The 16,679-nt window shown below is 34.7% G+C and overlaps 1 protein-coding gene across 3 annotated transcripts in view; it reads left to right on the top strand.

The window, feature by feature from the left end:
- LOC114325161 (uncharacterized) overlaps positions 1–16,679 on the top strand; it is a 272,355-nt gene that overhangs the window by 162,308 nt on the left and 93,368 nt on the right. For all 3 annotated transcript variants that reach the window (XM_028273130.2, XM_028273129.2, XM_028273131.2), the window contains exons 3-4: positions 2–157; positions 6,822–7,106. In XM_028273130.2, coding sequence (XP_028128931.2) covers positions 2–157; positions 6,822–7,106 — 441 coding nt within the window. The remainder of the gene's footprint in view (position 1; positions 158–6,821; positions 7,107–16,679) is intronic.

The following is a 16,679-nucleotide window of genomic DNA, read 5'->3' as shown; positions in this document are numbered from 1 at the left end:
GCTTGGATCTGGAAGTGGAAGTGGAAGTAGTGGAGGCAGCGGAGGAGGTTTAGGCGGTTTAACAAATATTTTATCCCAAATTGATTTACCTGGATTATTAAGAGGAGTTAATAGTTTTGTAAAATTAGTTGGAGTATTTTGTCCGCCATGTTCACAGGTAATTATTTAAATGTTGCTATACTTTGTCTTTTTATGACGTAGTCCTTTCTCTCTTTCTGTTTGAACCCAGCTATGTGGTCCTTTAGTCGTGTTAGTGGCGTCAGAACTCTTAGAAGTATCTAAGGCAACTGGTGTCCAGTCGGGTCTCATCACCTGAAGTTTTGTGGAAATTCAATCGAAAATCAGTACAAACTCGGTAGTCAGAGATTATTGGGATCTTTGAACACGAATATTATGTCGGAAATCGTCTCCTAGGCATCTGGTGCCTAGGACGAACTCATTTTGTATTGAATTTGTGTTCCCAACTGTGCAGCAGGCGCCTCGAAGCCCATTGCTCACATGGTATTTGAATTTTTTACAAAACTCCAGGAGACAATGTTTGTCCTGGGTACCAAGTGCCTCAGATATCATCGCCGACATGTGTTCAGCGATCTCAAAAATTTCCAAGTAACGAGTTTGCACAGCTTTTGTACCAGTTTTCACAGAAATCCACAAGAGTAGGCGCTTCCTGGGCACCAGTTGCCTCAGAGACCATTACTGTCATAAAATTCATAATCAGCGACTCCAAATATCCCCGATTAGAGAGTTTGCACTAATTTTGTATCGAATTTCCATAAAACTCCAGACGAGGCCTATCCTAAGTACCAGGACTATTGTCCTTGTGATATTCATATTCAGCAGTCCCAAAAATCCCTGACTAGTAATATTGAACTCATTTCTGTCAATTATTTCCCGATTACAAATTTATTTTTCCCCACTACGAAATGTATTTTGGAAAAAAAAGGCAAATAATGAAAACAAAAAACTTGATAGAAATATATATATTATATTATACTATATTATATTATATTCCCAAAGATGAATTAGCAGTATAAATCAGACAAAAAGCCCAAGCATCGACAAATAACAGAAAAGGAATAAAATAAAATAATCCTTAAGAGACTGAAAATTATAATGAATATGAGGAAGATGGAATACCAGAAGAATAAAAACTAATAAAATGATTAATGAATAAGACCTTAAAATTTTCAAAAATAACCGATGAATTAAAAATGAGCATTATGATCCACTAATTTATAAACGACGCAGAAAATGACCAAATACAAAAATGAAATAAATCGGAGACAAAACTTGAAACTATAAAAAAGACGAAAAGAATACTTAGAAACAAATTAAATGATAATCCTAAGAAGAATAACAAGAAAAAGATTTATGGGCAAAATAAGAAGTATGTTAATAGATGCAAGAGAGAACGTAGGCATGAAACATATATGTATGTACATATTAGTAAAAGGCGCTTATTCAAAGATAAGCACAGATTAATCTACAAGCAAATAAAATAATATTTTAATATCATCAAAGAACACAGGACACACATATTAAAATAAAATGAGAAGCCGTGAGGTTTATAAATTTACTTTTACGAAACAGGACTATTAATATTAATACAATATTAATGAGTTTACAAATTTCACCCGGAGATAAATTATTACTAATACGGTACTCCTCGCACTCATAATCATTAGGTATACAAAAGGTATTTGAACGTACTAAAAGCAACACGAAGCATAAGGGGATATGTTGGAAAAATAAAGGCACCTTATGGCTGCATCTAAAATTGTATTAGAAGTGATAATAGTCAAATGTACACTTTGGTATGTAAAAATAATAGATTTTATGATATAGAATAGATAATGTTAACAAAAAAAAAATAGTCCAAAAAAAAATATCCAAATTATAAACATAAAAAACATAGACAAAAGGGACTTACGAATAATAGCAAACCTTTACTGGAATCAAAGAGCACAAATTGTAATAGATAACGAAGCCGTCCAGAAATTGAAATTAGGAGAGGAGTTAGGCAGGGATGTATTATGTCTCCATTACTATATAATGTATATAGTGAAGCCATTTTTGAAGAAGTATTACTATCTGTTAACAGAAGAACGAGGAGAATATCTAGAAAATATAGCTACACCAGGTATAGAAATAGAAGGAGAACATATAAATATCGACGTAGAAAGTCTGATAAAAGCGGTGAGAAGCTTAAAGAATGGTAAAGCTTGCGGTCCAGAAGGTATTCCAGCAGAACTGATTAAAAATGGAACAGCTAAGCTATTTCGAATGCTAACAAGAGTCTTCGTCGAATTCTTAAATGGACATCCAGTGCCTCATGAATGGAAAATGGCTTATATCTCATCCATCCATAAGAAAGGAGATAAGCGAAACTGCGAAAACTACAGGGGAATTTCGGTGACCAGCACACTTAGTAGACTGTATGGTAGAATACTGAGAGACCTAATGGAGTCCGAATATAGCCAATATGAAGAAGAAGAACAAGGGGGCTTTAGAGCTGGCCGCTCCTGTACAGACAACGTATTTAGTTTAAAACAAATTATAGAGAAAAAAACAGCCAGAAACAGAGAAGTGCACCTGACATTCGTTGACTTACAAAAATCTTATGATAACATACCCTTAAATAAGATTTGGGAAGTTCTACATTCTTCACCAGTAAGCTACACTCTCACCAATGCATTAAAAAATCTATATGCAGGATCACGTTCACGAGTAAAGATAGGAAACTCACTTACTAACAGCTTTCCAGTAACTAAGGGACTTAGACAAGGATGTTGCATATCTCCGACCCTGTTTAAAATCTACGTTGCAGCAGCACTTAAAGGTTGGAAGAGGAAAGTAAATGGAATGGGCATCGAGCTAAACAATATATGCCTCTACACGCTCCAGTTCGCGGACGACCAGGTCGTAATAGCAAACGACAGGGAAGACATAGAATACATGATGCGTAAGTTGGTCGAGGAATATTCAAGATGGGGATTGGACGTCAATATAGATAAAACAAAGTACTTATGTGTTGGTTCAGAAGAGAACGATATTCATCTTACTATGGAAAATAATCAAAAAATTAAAGCCTGCCAAGATTATAAATATCTAGGAGTAACATTTGATAAAACTGGAACTGATGACAAAGAAATTACATCCAGAATTATACAAGCAAAAAGAGCAATCCGATATCTCAATAATATTCTTTGGAGTACTCAAATATCGAGTAAGAGAAAATTTAATATCTACGAGACTATGATTAAGAGTAGTTTATTATATGATGCTGAAACTTGGAGGCTTACAGAAAAAAAAAACAAAAACAAAATTGAAGTAGTGGAAATGGATGCAATCAGAAGGTCATTACGTATATCCAGAAGAGAACATATCAGAAATGAAGACATTAAAAATCAAATGGGAATAGAAGGAACAATAATGAAAGATATAGAGAGAAGACAACTGATCTGGTATGGACACGTAAACAGAATGAATGACGAGAGACTTCCAAAACAATGTCTGGAATGGCAACCTCCTGAACATCGGAAGCGATGGAGACCGAAAGTTAATTGGACCACCGGCATCCGGAAAGCGATGAGCGCGCGAGACCTCAGGGATGACCTGTGGCAAAATAGGAAGGAATGGAATTTGGGAATCGGACAACGCCGCAAGACGTTCTAAACCGATCATATATATATTACTATCTGAAAGTGAAGGAATAGTAATGAACGGAAGGTCTATTAACAACATAATGTAAATTTCGTAAATTGCAACAAATGCAGATAACACCTTAGTTATGGCAAGCTCTGCTGAACAGCTCCAATTACTTCTAAACACAACAAACAGTTTCTGTAAAAAATATGGACTAAAAATTAATATAAAAAAGACCCAATACATAATAATATCTAAGAACACAAATATAAAAACAAACGTACATTTGGGATACGTAACAATAGAAAGGGTTGATAAATGCAAATACCTAAGAAACTGAGGTTCAAAAAATAGGGATCAACACCAGAAATAAGGGCCAGGATAGAAATAGCAAGAAATTCGTTTGTAAAATTGAAATTATTTATCTTCAACAAAGACCTTATAGTCGGAGAGATAGAAGCGGATTTTGTGCGTGATAAGTAATATGGAAAAACTATACGGGGATATGTTGAATTAGTTGTGTACATGACTTTCACCAACGACCGGAAACCAGAGTTGGCGCCGAGGGTAGTTATAAGGGGTCAAAATCGCGGATTTTATTATTTTTTTTATGACGCTCATGACCGAGATAGTGCACCAAAATTTGGGAATAAGTAGGTCATGACGTAACTAAGTAAAATCTCTAGGGGCGGAACGCTGCGTGGCCGCAAAGGGGTAGGGGTAGGGGTGAATATAAAAAATATAAGGGGTTTTTTGCGACGTTCGTGATTGAGATAGTGGACCAAAATTTGGGAATAAGTAGATCATGACATTACTAAGTAAAATCTCCAGAGCCGGAAACCAGAGTTGGGGATGAGGGTAGTTATAAGGGGTCAAATTCGACGTTTTATTATTTTTTTGTGACGTTCATAATCGAGAGAGTGCACCAAAATTTGGAAATAAGTAGGTCATGACGTAAATAAGTAAAATCTCCAGGGGTGGCACGCTGCGTGGCCGACAAAGGGGTGGGGCAGGGGTGAATACAAAAAATATAAGGGGTTTTTTGTGACGTTCGTGATTGAGAGATTGCACCAAAATTTGGGAATAAGTAGACCATGACATAACTATGTAAAATCCTTAGAGCCGGAAACCAGAGTTGGGCATGAGGGTAGTTATAAGGGGTCAAATTCGCCGTTTTTATTATTTTTTTTTGTGACGCTCATGATCGAGATAGTGCACCAAAATTTGGGAATAAGTAGGTCATGAGGTAACTAAGTACAATCTCCAGGGGTGGAACGCTGCGTGGCCGATAAAGGGTTGGGGGTAGGTGTGACTATAAAAAATATAAGGGAGTTTCCGCGACGTGCTAGATTGAGATTGTGCACCAAAATTTGGAAATAAGTAGACCATGACTTAGCTAAGTAAAATCCCCAGAGCCGGAAACCAGAGTTGGGGATGAGGGTAGTTTTAAGGGGTCAAAGTCGCAGTGTGTATTATTTTTTGTGACCCGGCACAATATTTGTCCCCCACGGAGCGTTCCGCCTGTGGAGATTTTACTTAGTAATGTCATGATCTACTTATTCCCAAATTTTGGTGCACTATCTCGATCACGGACGGCAAAAAAACCCCATATATTTTTATACTCACCCCTACCTACCACCCCTGTGTACCCCAAGCAGCGTTCCGCCCCTGAAGATTTTACTTAGTTACGTCATAACCTACTTACTCCCAACTTTTGGTACACTATCTCCCTCATGAGCGCCACAAAAAAATTATAAAAACCGCGAATTTTACCCCTTATAACTACCCTCGTCCGCCACTCTGGTTTCCACCTCTGGGGATATTACTTAGTTATGTCATGGTCTACTTATTCCCAAATTTTGGCGCACTATCTCAATCACGAACGTCGCAAAAAACCCCTTACATTTTTTTATATTCACCCCTGCCCCACCCTTTTGTCGGCCAGCAGCATTCCACTCCTGGATATTTTACTTAGTTACGTCATTACCTACTTATTCCCAAATTTTGGCGCGCTATCTCGATCATAAGCGTCACAAAAAAAAATAATAAAAAACGGAAATTTGACCCCTTATAACTACCCTCCTTCCCCACTCTGGTTTCCAGCTCTGGGGATCTTAATTATTTATGTCATGGTCTACTTATACCCAAATTTTGGTGCACTATCTCTATCACGAACGTCGCAAAAAACCCCTTATATTTTTCATATTCACCCCTACCCCCACCCCTTTGTCGGCCACGCAGCGTTGAGCCCCTAGAGATTTTACTTAGGTACGTCATGACCTACCTATTCCCAAATTTTGGTGAACTATCTCGATCATGAGCGTAATAAAAAAATAATAAAAACCGCGACTTTGACCCCTTATAACTATCTACCCTCGGCCCCCACTCTGGTTTCCGGCCGTTGGTGAAAGTCATGTACACAACTAATTTAACATATCCCCGTATAGTTTTTCCATATTACTTATCACGCACAAAATCCGCTCCCAGCTCTTAGACTATTAGATGAGAACTGAGAGTAAAAGCTCTGAGATGCTACGTGTTTTCGATACTGCAATATAGACTTAAAAGCTGGACATTGAAGCAAAACACGTAAATAAAATAGTCATTTGAAATATTGTGTTACAGGAGGCAGGTATTTGAATAGCATGGATACAGATGAAAACGAACACGGAAGTACTGCGAGAAATGGGCAAAGAACACGAAATAATAAACACAAAAATAAGAACGTTCCAATATCTGAGACGCGTATCCAATATCTGAGACGCGTAATGAGGGGACACGGGGACAGCGATATGAAATGCTAAGACTGATAATGTAGTGAAAGATAAGAGAAGGAAGGAGTATAGAAAGAAGAAGAGTATCATGGTTGAAAAATTTAAGGGACTCTTCAGAGCAGCTGTAGTAAAGATAGTGATGATGATATCCAACCTCCGATTGGGAGAAGCAGACGGTACTTAAAGAAGAAGAATATTGACACGGACTTTTTTTTATAATAAATATATTCCTATTGTATTAGGACTATCCTAACTTTCAATATCTGTATCTAGTTTCCAATAAGCATTATGGCCAATGAAACTACCTTTTTTCTTTATTTTTTTCGTCGTGGTAACATAAAGTACACATACAGAATTTATAAATTCCTCAGATTCATAGCTTAACTAACATATTCTTTTTAGATCTTAGACAATGTCATTCAAAACGTAACCAGTACAGCGTTTAGAGTATTCGGTAGAGCCATCCTTCAAGGAGGAGGTTTAGGAGGAGGCAGAGGAGGAGATGCTGCAAATTCAGTAAATGTAGTTCTTCCTACGTTCCCACCAGATGAAGATGATTATGAAGACGAAGACGAAACTGAAAAACCTGTAGAAGCAATAAGCAGTAGATCTGGAGTAACTACCGAATCAGCACCTCTTGTAGAAAGCACCACGGCTAAAAAGGAAGCGGAAAATGCTGTGTTTACAGTGAGAACATAAGTGTATTATTATCGTAGCATTTATTTCATTACTCTATTACAAATTGGCCAAATCTTCATATAAACACCACATATTTATATAATTGTTGTTTTAATATTCATTAAGTAGGTAACTCAACAGTGTGTTAACCTTTTTTGTATTCATTGATTCATTTTCGTATTTAGGGACTACATATTGACAACATTGCACTTGTATCACTAACAAAAATTTAAAGAAGAAAAGACCTATAGGATAGTGGATAAGTCCAAAATGACATTTTTCAAGGACGAGAGGTAGAAAGAGAGAGAGAGAGAGAGAGAGAGAGAGAGAGAGAGAGAGAGAGAGAGAGAGACGTGAACATCTCGATGCATCACGGTAAACGACAAGTCGTGAATGCAATTATAGATTCCATTGTCGATTAATTCATCACTCTGTTATGCTTTATATATAGATCTTAAAAAGCACAGAGTTAGACTAAGAGCCGCTATAGGTGAAAATTCTTAATCATTTTAGGCACGACGGGACCCTATAACTTAAATAGTAGAACCTAAAAGAAAACTTTTGAACACTGTGCCGTCACTTTTCAGTGGCACATGCGTCTACAGTGGCGCATCAAACTTTCCACTTATGGACGGGATACATAAATTAAAAAATACCCTCCCTAATTACAAGAATTTAATTTTTTTCATTTTTTTAAATTTTATGTGATTAAGACATCAGATTCATCGTAATTTTAACCCACCACCCCCTTCTCCCTGCCCCCACCATCAAAAACTTTATTTTTCCATTTTATTTTTTTTTTTGGTAGGATGCAATCAATTTTAAAATTTCAAAAAATTTACACGCATAGCTAAGGGTTTTATAAAACACGTATATTTTTTATAGACCTGTAGGTTGAGTGTACATAACCTAAAAAAAAATTTAAATTTTTTTTTTGAAAAAAAGTATATAACTTTTTTTTGTGGATAGCTGCAGATCTAATTTTTTCTTAGTCTTGTGTATTTTATCAAACACTATATTTCTAATTTTTGTCAGATTTTTCTGTAACGTTGGTCACCCTCAAAAATCCAAAAAACTGTTTTTTTAAGGGGGTTTTGGGGGGTTTGAACGTGTTTTTCTGATTTTTAAATATTCTAAAGAACTCAGTTACTTCAAGTTACATATAACCTATAAAAACAAAATTGATTTGATATACAGAATAAGCCAAATAAAAACGGAACATATGCAGTTAATACAGTGTATCGGAACTACGTTTGAAATAGTCGACTAATATAAAAGTTTGACACACATAAATCATAGCAACTCAACTACCTGTCTTCTTAGGCTAAGGCTATGGCCAGACAAGCGACAATTTACGGCGCCATATTAGCAGTAAAATGAAGCGCGAAAATTGGTCCCGTGGTGAGTGTAGTGGATGGCCTGACTGAGCTGTAAAATATCGCGAAGCAATATCGAACGGGTCCATCTTCAGCGTCGTGTCGCAAACAAATGGACCTAGGTCCAAATTTGTAGCTCATCTAACCACAACCACGACCAATACACTGTATTTACATCTCGCGACACGCCGTAATTTACATCCCCGTCTGGCCATGCTTTTTACTGCAGTTACTGCCGCTTCATTTTACTGCTGTTACAGCGCCGTAAGAGCAGTAAAATGAAGCGGCCGTAAAAAGCATGACCAGATGGGGATGTAAATTACAGCGTGTCGCGAGATGTAAATACAGTGTTTCGGTCGTTGTTGTGGTTAGATGAGCTACAAATTTGGACCCAGATCCTTCTTACCAGGACCCATTTTCGCGCTTCATTTTACTGCTCTTATGGCGCCGTAAATTGTCGCTTGTCTGGTCGTAGCCTTAGCCTAAAAGAAAACAGGTAGTTGAGTTGCTATGATTTATGTTTGTCAAACTTTTATATTGGTAGACTATTTCAAACGTAGTTCCGATACACTGTATTAACTGCGTATGTTCCGTTTTTATTTGGCTTATTCTGTATTATGAAGTCTATAAAATAGGGAAAATCCCCCAAAACCCCCCAAAAAACAGTTTTTCGGATTTTTGAAGGTGGGGAGACTTACGGAAAAATCTGAAAAAAATTTAAAATATAGTGTTTGATAGAACACACAAGATTAAGAAAAAATTAGACCGGCAGCTATTCCTCAAAAAAAGTTATACGCTTTTTTGAAAAAAAAAATTCTTTTAATTTTTTGAGGTCATGTACACTCTACCTATGGGTCTATAAAAAATAGGCATGTTTTATAAAAGCCTCAACTAAGCGTGTGAATTTTTTGAAATTTTAAAATTGATTTCATCCCACCAAAAAAAAATAAAACGAAAAATGAAGTTGTTAATGGGGGGGTAGAGGGAAGGGGGTGGTGGGTTAAAATCACGATAAATCCTATGTGTTAATCACATAGAACTTAAAAAAATAAAAAAAATTTAATTCTGTTAGTAAGTTCTGTTAACTTTTAATTTATTTATCCCGTCCGTAAGTGGAAAGTTTGATGCGTCACTGTCGACGCATGTGCCACCGAAAAGTGACGGCACAGTGTTCAAACGTTTTCTTTTAGGTTCTACTATTTAAGTTATAGGGTCCCATCGTGCCTAAAATGATTAAGAAATTTCACCTATAGCGGCTCTTAGTCTAAGTATCTTAATTCGAATTTTAGTTTCCGACTTTTTTAATTTATGGTTCATAGATGGTGCTAGTCGATGATAATAATCTTTGTAATTATATTAATAATTACACTGAAAGATGAGAGAGATTTGTTTCTAGTTCAGAGTTTTTACGGAGGTGCTCTGGCGAGATGGTGCTCTAGATCGAAATGTGCATAAGCACATAGTGCAATCCCTATTCTGGAATCAAATCTCAATTATATTTTACTTATTCTAAACAAAAGCTATTAACAATGGTCTTTTATAATCTGTTATTAAGACTACATAACAAAACTAACTATCAGGGAGTATCTATATTACGTATATGTTAAAAATAAATATGTAATATTAAGTACTAACACACCGTCTCTCAGACGGCATCGCTTGTTAAAAGTGGGATATTTCCCTTCCTAGAAAATTTTGAAGGTCACCCGTTTATGACTTTTCAAGTTGGGTTGTTGATTAGTAGTATTGAATTCGGCAATTTGCGGCAGGTTGGTATTCGAAAGATATTTAGACTCAAAGTGTGATTTCCGTGTAACAGACGGGGTGTTAGTGTTTGTGCCCCAGTTCGTCAAAAAGTTCAAATAAGGGGAAAAAGACTATGAGGAAACTCTTTTCGAATGACTTGATGAGGTAGAAGACGACATAAGCGAAGTGGGATCAATTTGTGACGAAATGTTGCCACTGACTACCATTGCTACAGTGTACAAATTTTAGTGCCTGTCAGTTTTTTTTTTATTTTAACATTTTTTAAAAACTATTTTATTTTCATGTTTATTACTCTTTGTTTAACTCGATTATAAATTTTTATCAAGATTCTTTAATTTGTTTCATTTTTATCACACTTTTTTCAGGAATAAAAAGCCACACAAACAATATAATTGGTATGTTTTTTATTTTAATAAATACAGAACAACTAGATCAATTAATGTGTTTTTTAGATAAGTAATACTTTCAGTAAGTCATCGAAATATTTTTTTGCATTAAAATATTTAACAAAAAAAAATAACCAGTAAAATGTTAAACCCGTCTGTCAGGCGGTTAGTTAGTGTTTACGCCATTGATTTAAGATGTTAGTCTTAAGGGTTACGATTGTTTTATGTGTTTTAAAATACAGGGTGTAACAAAAATACAGGTCATAAATTAAATCACATATTCTGGGACCAAAATTAGTTCGATTGAACCTAACTTACCTTAGTACAAATGTGCACCTAAAAAAAGTTACAGCCCTTTGAAGTTACAAAATAAAAATCGATTTTTTTCAATAGCTCGAACACTGTTTGAGGTTTCGTACTGAAAACGGACATGTGATATTCTTATGATAGGAGCATCTGAAAAAAAATTATAGTGAAATTTGTGTACCCCATAAAAATTTTATGGGGGTTTTGTTCCCTTAAACCCCCCAAAGTTTTGTGTACGTTCCAATTAAATTATCATCGTGGCACAATTAGTTAAACACAATGTTTTAAAACTTTTTTGCCTCTTAGTACTTTTTCGAAAAGTTAGGTTTTTTTGAGATATTTTGAATATTTTGTCAAATCCACCACATATTTGTGTACTGTTAAGTATGATTTTTCGAGACTTGGTAATAATATGAAAATTTATTTATAACTTACAGTTTGAGGTATACCATATTAAAATGAAGCCACATCTCGATAAAAGGTGCCTTATCTGAAAAATACTAAGAGGCAAAAAAGTTTTAAAAACACTGTTTTTAACTAATTGTACAGCAATAATAGTTTAATTGGAACGTACACAAACATTTGGAGGGTTTAAAGGCACAAAACCCCCATAAAATTTTTATGTAAACATATTAAAAAAGAAGCCGCATCTCGATTAAAACTGGTATATCGACAAAGTAATAAGAGGCAAAAAAGTTCTAAAAACATTGTGTTTAACTAATGTTACTACAAAAATAATTTAATTGGGACGCACATAAAAGTTTGGGGGGGTTTAAGGGAACAAAACCCCCATAAATTTTTTATGGGCTGCACAAATTTAAATATAATTTCTTTTTAGGATGTTCATGTCATAAAAATGCCACATGTCCAATTTCATTAAAAAATCTCTAATAATTTTCGATATATCGGAAAAAATCGATTTTCATTTTGTAACTTCAAAGGGCTGTAACTTTTTTTGTGTGCATATTTGTACTAAGGTAAGTTAGATTCAATCGAACTATTTTCGGTCCCAGAATATGTGATTTAATTTATGACCTGCATTTTTGTTACACCCTGTATACATATTATGTGTATTAATTTAAGATATTTTCGAATAGGTGGCAAGTATAACTTTAACGTCGTTGAACTAGCTGTTTTATTGTAATGCGTTCTTTACTGTATTATAATTTTTAAAACTTTATTTTAATTGAAAACACTTAATCTATTAGTCTTTATTTTTAACTTATTGACACACTAAAACATATTTATACTTAAAACATATAATTTATATGTACAATTTATTTTACATTTATAACGTGCACTGTTAAAGTCAAAAGTACCACTGAACATCTATAATCCAATCTTCTATTTAGGTACTACCCGACTTTTTTTTCTCCAATATTCTAAACCGGGCCTGGAACAAATAGAATAAAATCGAATTGAATACGTTCAGACAAGTTTTCGTTTCGCGTTTGAAAGGGTTCAAAACTAGTTCTCAGCTCGTTCGGTTAGGACTCCAGAAACATCTATTAGATTTGTCATAGGCGGCCGGCCTGATATTAGGAATCGTAACAATATTTAAAATGCCATTATCTCAGTGCGCACCCAAATAAATTTTTTTTCAGCTATTTTTCTTCAATGTTTGCTTGTTAAGTTATGACTTAGTCGTCAATTAGCAGCCAAAGCGGACGGTTGTCGATCAACAAAAAAGCTGTGATAAATAAACCTTGTCCAAAATTCATTAGAGTTATTTTAAAATATTTTATATTTTAAAATTTTTGGAAAAATTTCTTCTTGAACATGCAAGGTTTTCCTTAACTTTTATAAGAAAGATTTATGTAGTTTTTAAGAGTGTTTGTTTAGTGCTAATTGGTGATAAACGTTCGAACTTTGGGTTAAAAGATTATACCTTTTTGTGTTGTAATTGTTGGCGAATGTAAAGGTGGGAAGCAACGTTCCAAAATAACGGTCAGTATTATTTCAGTAAATAAATAAATAAAGAATAGATATTAAGTTTTTTACAAAATAGTACATGAGAAATATAATAAAAAATATAAATCACAAAAAATAATAAAAGTAAAAATTTTAAAAACCGATAGGGGTTAATTTTCTGAGGAGTTGATCCGAAATTAACTCCTTTCTCGGTTTTTGCAAAAAAAAACTTGTAATGTTGATTTTTGTAAAAGTAGGACTTAAGGCAAATATAGGGTGAGTCAAAAATGACAGATCCATATACTTACACAAATTATCCATACCTGCAACCAAAGCAAGTTTCTACTGATAATTATGGTCAAATGTTAGTGAATCAACCAATACCTGTGTATCAACCTACATCTTACCTAAACACGCAACCAATTATCCCATTATCACAAAATTCCATAAATGGACATGGACAACCCTTTAACCAAAACAACTTCCTTCTGGAACAAACAACAGTTTAACTGCACCTGCAACTACTCAGGACAATGAATGGCAAACAGTGAACTACAAAAAAAGACAAGTAAGCCCTAAGCACCTAAAAAAAGATAAATAAGATAGCAGGAAAGCTAAAACAAACCAAAATAAAACATTATTGGTTGTCGAAACCTAGCACCAGCACCAGCAATATATATATTTATAACAATCTCCAAGAAGAAGATGAGGATAAAATAGACCAATCTAAAACAGAAACGAAAAAAAGAACCCAAACCACCACCGATATTTGTATCCGTTATTGAAGATATGAACCCCTTAAATAAACTTCTTATTGAAATTACTAAAGATCAGTACACCTTAAAAGCCCTGGGTGAAAGTCAAGTAAGAATCGAACCAACTTCGAGTGAAGCATATACTACTATAGTGAAAGCATTGGACAGTAAAAAAAACAGAGCATCATACATACCAGTCTAAACAAAGCAAGCCCTTTATAGTCCTGTCGCCAGGGGGGGTACAACGGCCTCGTTAATTCAGATGGACTTACCCAAGTTTTTTTTATGTATTTTGACCCGTAGAACACGAATTTTTTGGGTAACAGTTGATCCGGATGTCGATAAGATTGTTATAGACCAAGAACTTGAGGAATCAAATAACAGCGATTTTTGGCAAAACAAAACAATATTTTGTATTTTTTGGGTCATTTTAAGCAAAAAATATTTCTACAAGTTTTTTAGTAGGATGCACAGTTTTCGAGATAAACGCGGTTGAACTTTCAAAAAATCGAAAAACTGCAATTTTTAAACCCGAATAACTTTTGATTAAAAAATAAAATAGCAATTCTGCTTAGCGCCTTTGAAAGTTCAAGTCAAATTATGTCGGTTTTGATTATTTGCATTGCTAAAAATTTATTGTGTTATTGTTAAACAAAGCTACAAACAACTAGTGCGTGAGTGATGTTTCTATGATTTATCATTTAAAATCGAACGAGTAGGTAGAATAGGTACTAGTGCAATCAAGACTATTTCTACGTTACATGCGTTAAAACGAATGTAAAAGCACGGGAAACCCTACGTGTTTATAGCTTTGTTAAACAATAAAAAAATAAATTTTTACCAATGCAAATAATCAAAACCGATATAATTTGACTTAAACTTTCAAATACGGTAAGCAGACTTGCTATTTTATTTTTTAATCAAAAGTTATTCCGGTTCAAAAATTGCAATTTTTCGATTTTTTTAAAGTTCAACCGCGTTTATCTCGAAAACTGTGCATCCTACGAAAAAACTTGTAGAAATATTTTTTACTTAAAATGGCCCAAAAAATACAAAATATTGTTTTGTTTTGCCAAAAATCGCTGTTATTTGATTCCTCAAGTTCTTGGTCTATAACAATCTTATCGACATCCGGATCAACTGTTACCCAAAAAATTCGTGTTCTACGGGTCAAAATACATAAAAAAAACTTGAGTAAGTCCATCTGAATTAACGAGGCCGTTGTACCCCCCCTGGCGACAGGACTATTAGAATAGTAGTAAAAAATATTCATTATGTAACAAATCCTGACGATATTAAACAGGACATAGAATCTCTTGGACATGAAGTTCTAAATATATGGAATGTTAAACAAAATATAACAAAAAACCATTTCCCATGTTCTTTGTCAATCTAAAAATTTAAGAAAATAATAAAGACATCTATAATGTCAAGAAACTAGGACACTCGATAGTTACAATTGAAGCCCCTTATGCTAGAAGAGTTATTCCGCAGTGCACCAAATGTCAGAGATTCGGTCATTAAAAAACCTTTTGCCATAGAGAATCCAGATGTGTAAAATTTACAGGGTCACATCACACTTCAGAATGTACCAGGAAAATAAAAGGTGGAAATGTGACATGTGTAAATTGTGGAGAACAGCATCCCGCAAATTACAGAGGTTGTATTATACATAAGCAACTTCAAGAGAAAATGCATCTAAAACTTAAAGAACGAAATGGACAAACATCTAAAGAAAACAGGGCTACAACACAAGGAATTACATATGCACAGGTAACCAATCAAAATAATCAACAAGAAAGTAACACTATGTACCAACAAAATAGTATAAGTCAACCTAATGATATTTCTGAACTAAAATCAATTATGAGAGATCCCATTACGTAAATGGGAACAATAATGAACCTTATCACCGATCTTGTCTCAAATAGGTCATAATGGTCCAAACACTAAAAATAGCATTACGGAATGCAAACGGCTTAAACCAGCATACTCATGAACTCAAAAGTTTCATAACCAACAATGAAATAGATGTCATGCTAGTTACTGAAACTCACTTTACAAATAAAAGTCACCTAGCCCTATTTAACTAGGAAAATTTACTTTACCAACCATCCAAATGGGATTGCACATGGAGGCACAGCAATACTAATAAGAAACTCAATAAAACATCACGAACTGGTAAGATATACAGAAAATTACCTACAAGCCACTACCATTGCAAGTAAAGGAGTTACTTGAATCACCAAAATATCTGCTGTATACTGCCCTCCCAAGCACAACAATAAAAGAGACAACTATGAGATTTTCTTCAAAACACTTGGAAACAAATTTATAGCGGGTGGAGATTACAACGCTAAAAACACAGTATGGGGTGCGAGAGTTAAAACTACTAAGGGTCGTGAGCTACTAACTGCAATGCATTGCAAAAATCTAAACTATCTCTCAACAGGAGAACCCACATATTGGTCTTCGGACCCTTATAAAATACCAGACCTTCTTGATTTCTATATCACAAAAGGAATTGACAGCAAATTAGTCACAGCAACATCCAGCCTAGACATGTCTTCGGATCAGACTCCAGTCCTTATGAACGTGTACTCCGATATAACTCAGAATCCAAATCCACCCGCTCTGTGCAATAAAAAACCAAATGGGATACTTTTCAAGAAGTATTAGATGAAGCAATAGACTTAAAAATACATTTAAAACCACCTGCAGATGTTGAATGGGCGATAACTAACCTCATGAAAAACATACAGAAAGCTTCAGGGGCAGCAACTCCAAACTACAAAAAGTCAACAAGAAAAGAATCCTGCCCTCCTACTATAAAAGAAAAAATTTCAAGAAAAGAAGGCTAAGAAATTGGCAACAAAACAGAACAGTGAGCAATAAAAATAAATTTAATAAAGCAGCAAGGGAACTAAAAGGAATAATACTTAAAGTACAAAATGATTCTATACAAAGATACTTAGAACAGCTTACACCAACAGAAGCCACCGACTACTCACTATGGAAAGCCACAAGGAAACTAAAAAGTCCTCAGATACCAATACCACCAATAAGAAAAAACAATGGCAA

The sequence above is a fragment of the Diabrotica virgifera genome, chromosome 5 (assembly GCF_917563875.1).
Source record: "Diabrotica virgifera virgifera chromosome 5, PGI_DIABVI_V3a".
NCBI classification, from domain to species: Eukaryota; Metazoa; Arthropoda; class Insecta; order Coleoptera; family Chrysomelidae; genus Diabrotica; species Diabrotica virgifera.
The sequence above is the reverse complement of the archived record's forward strand: the minus strand, read 5'-3'. Positions and strand labels throughout refer to the sequence as shown.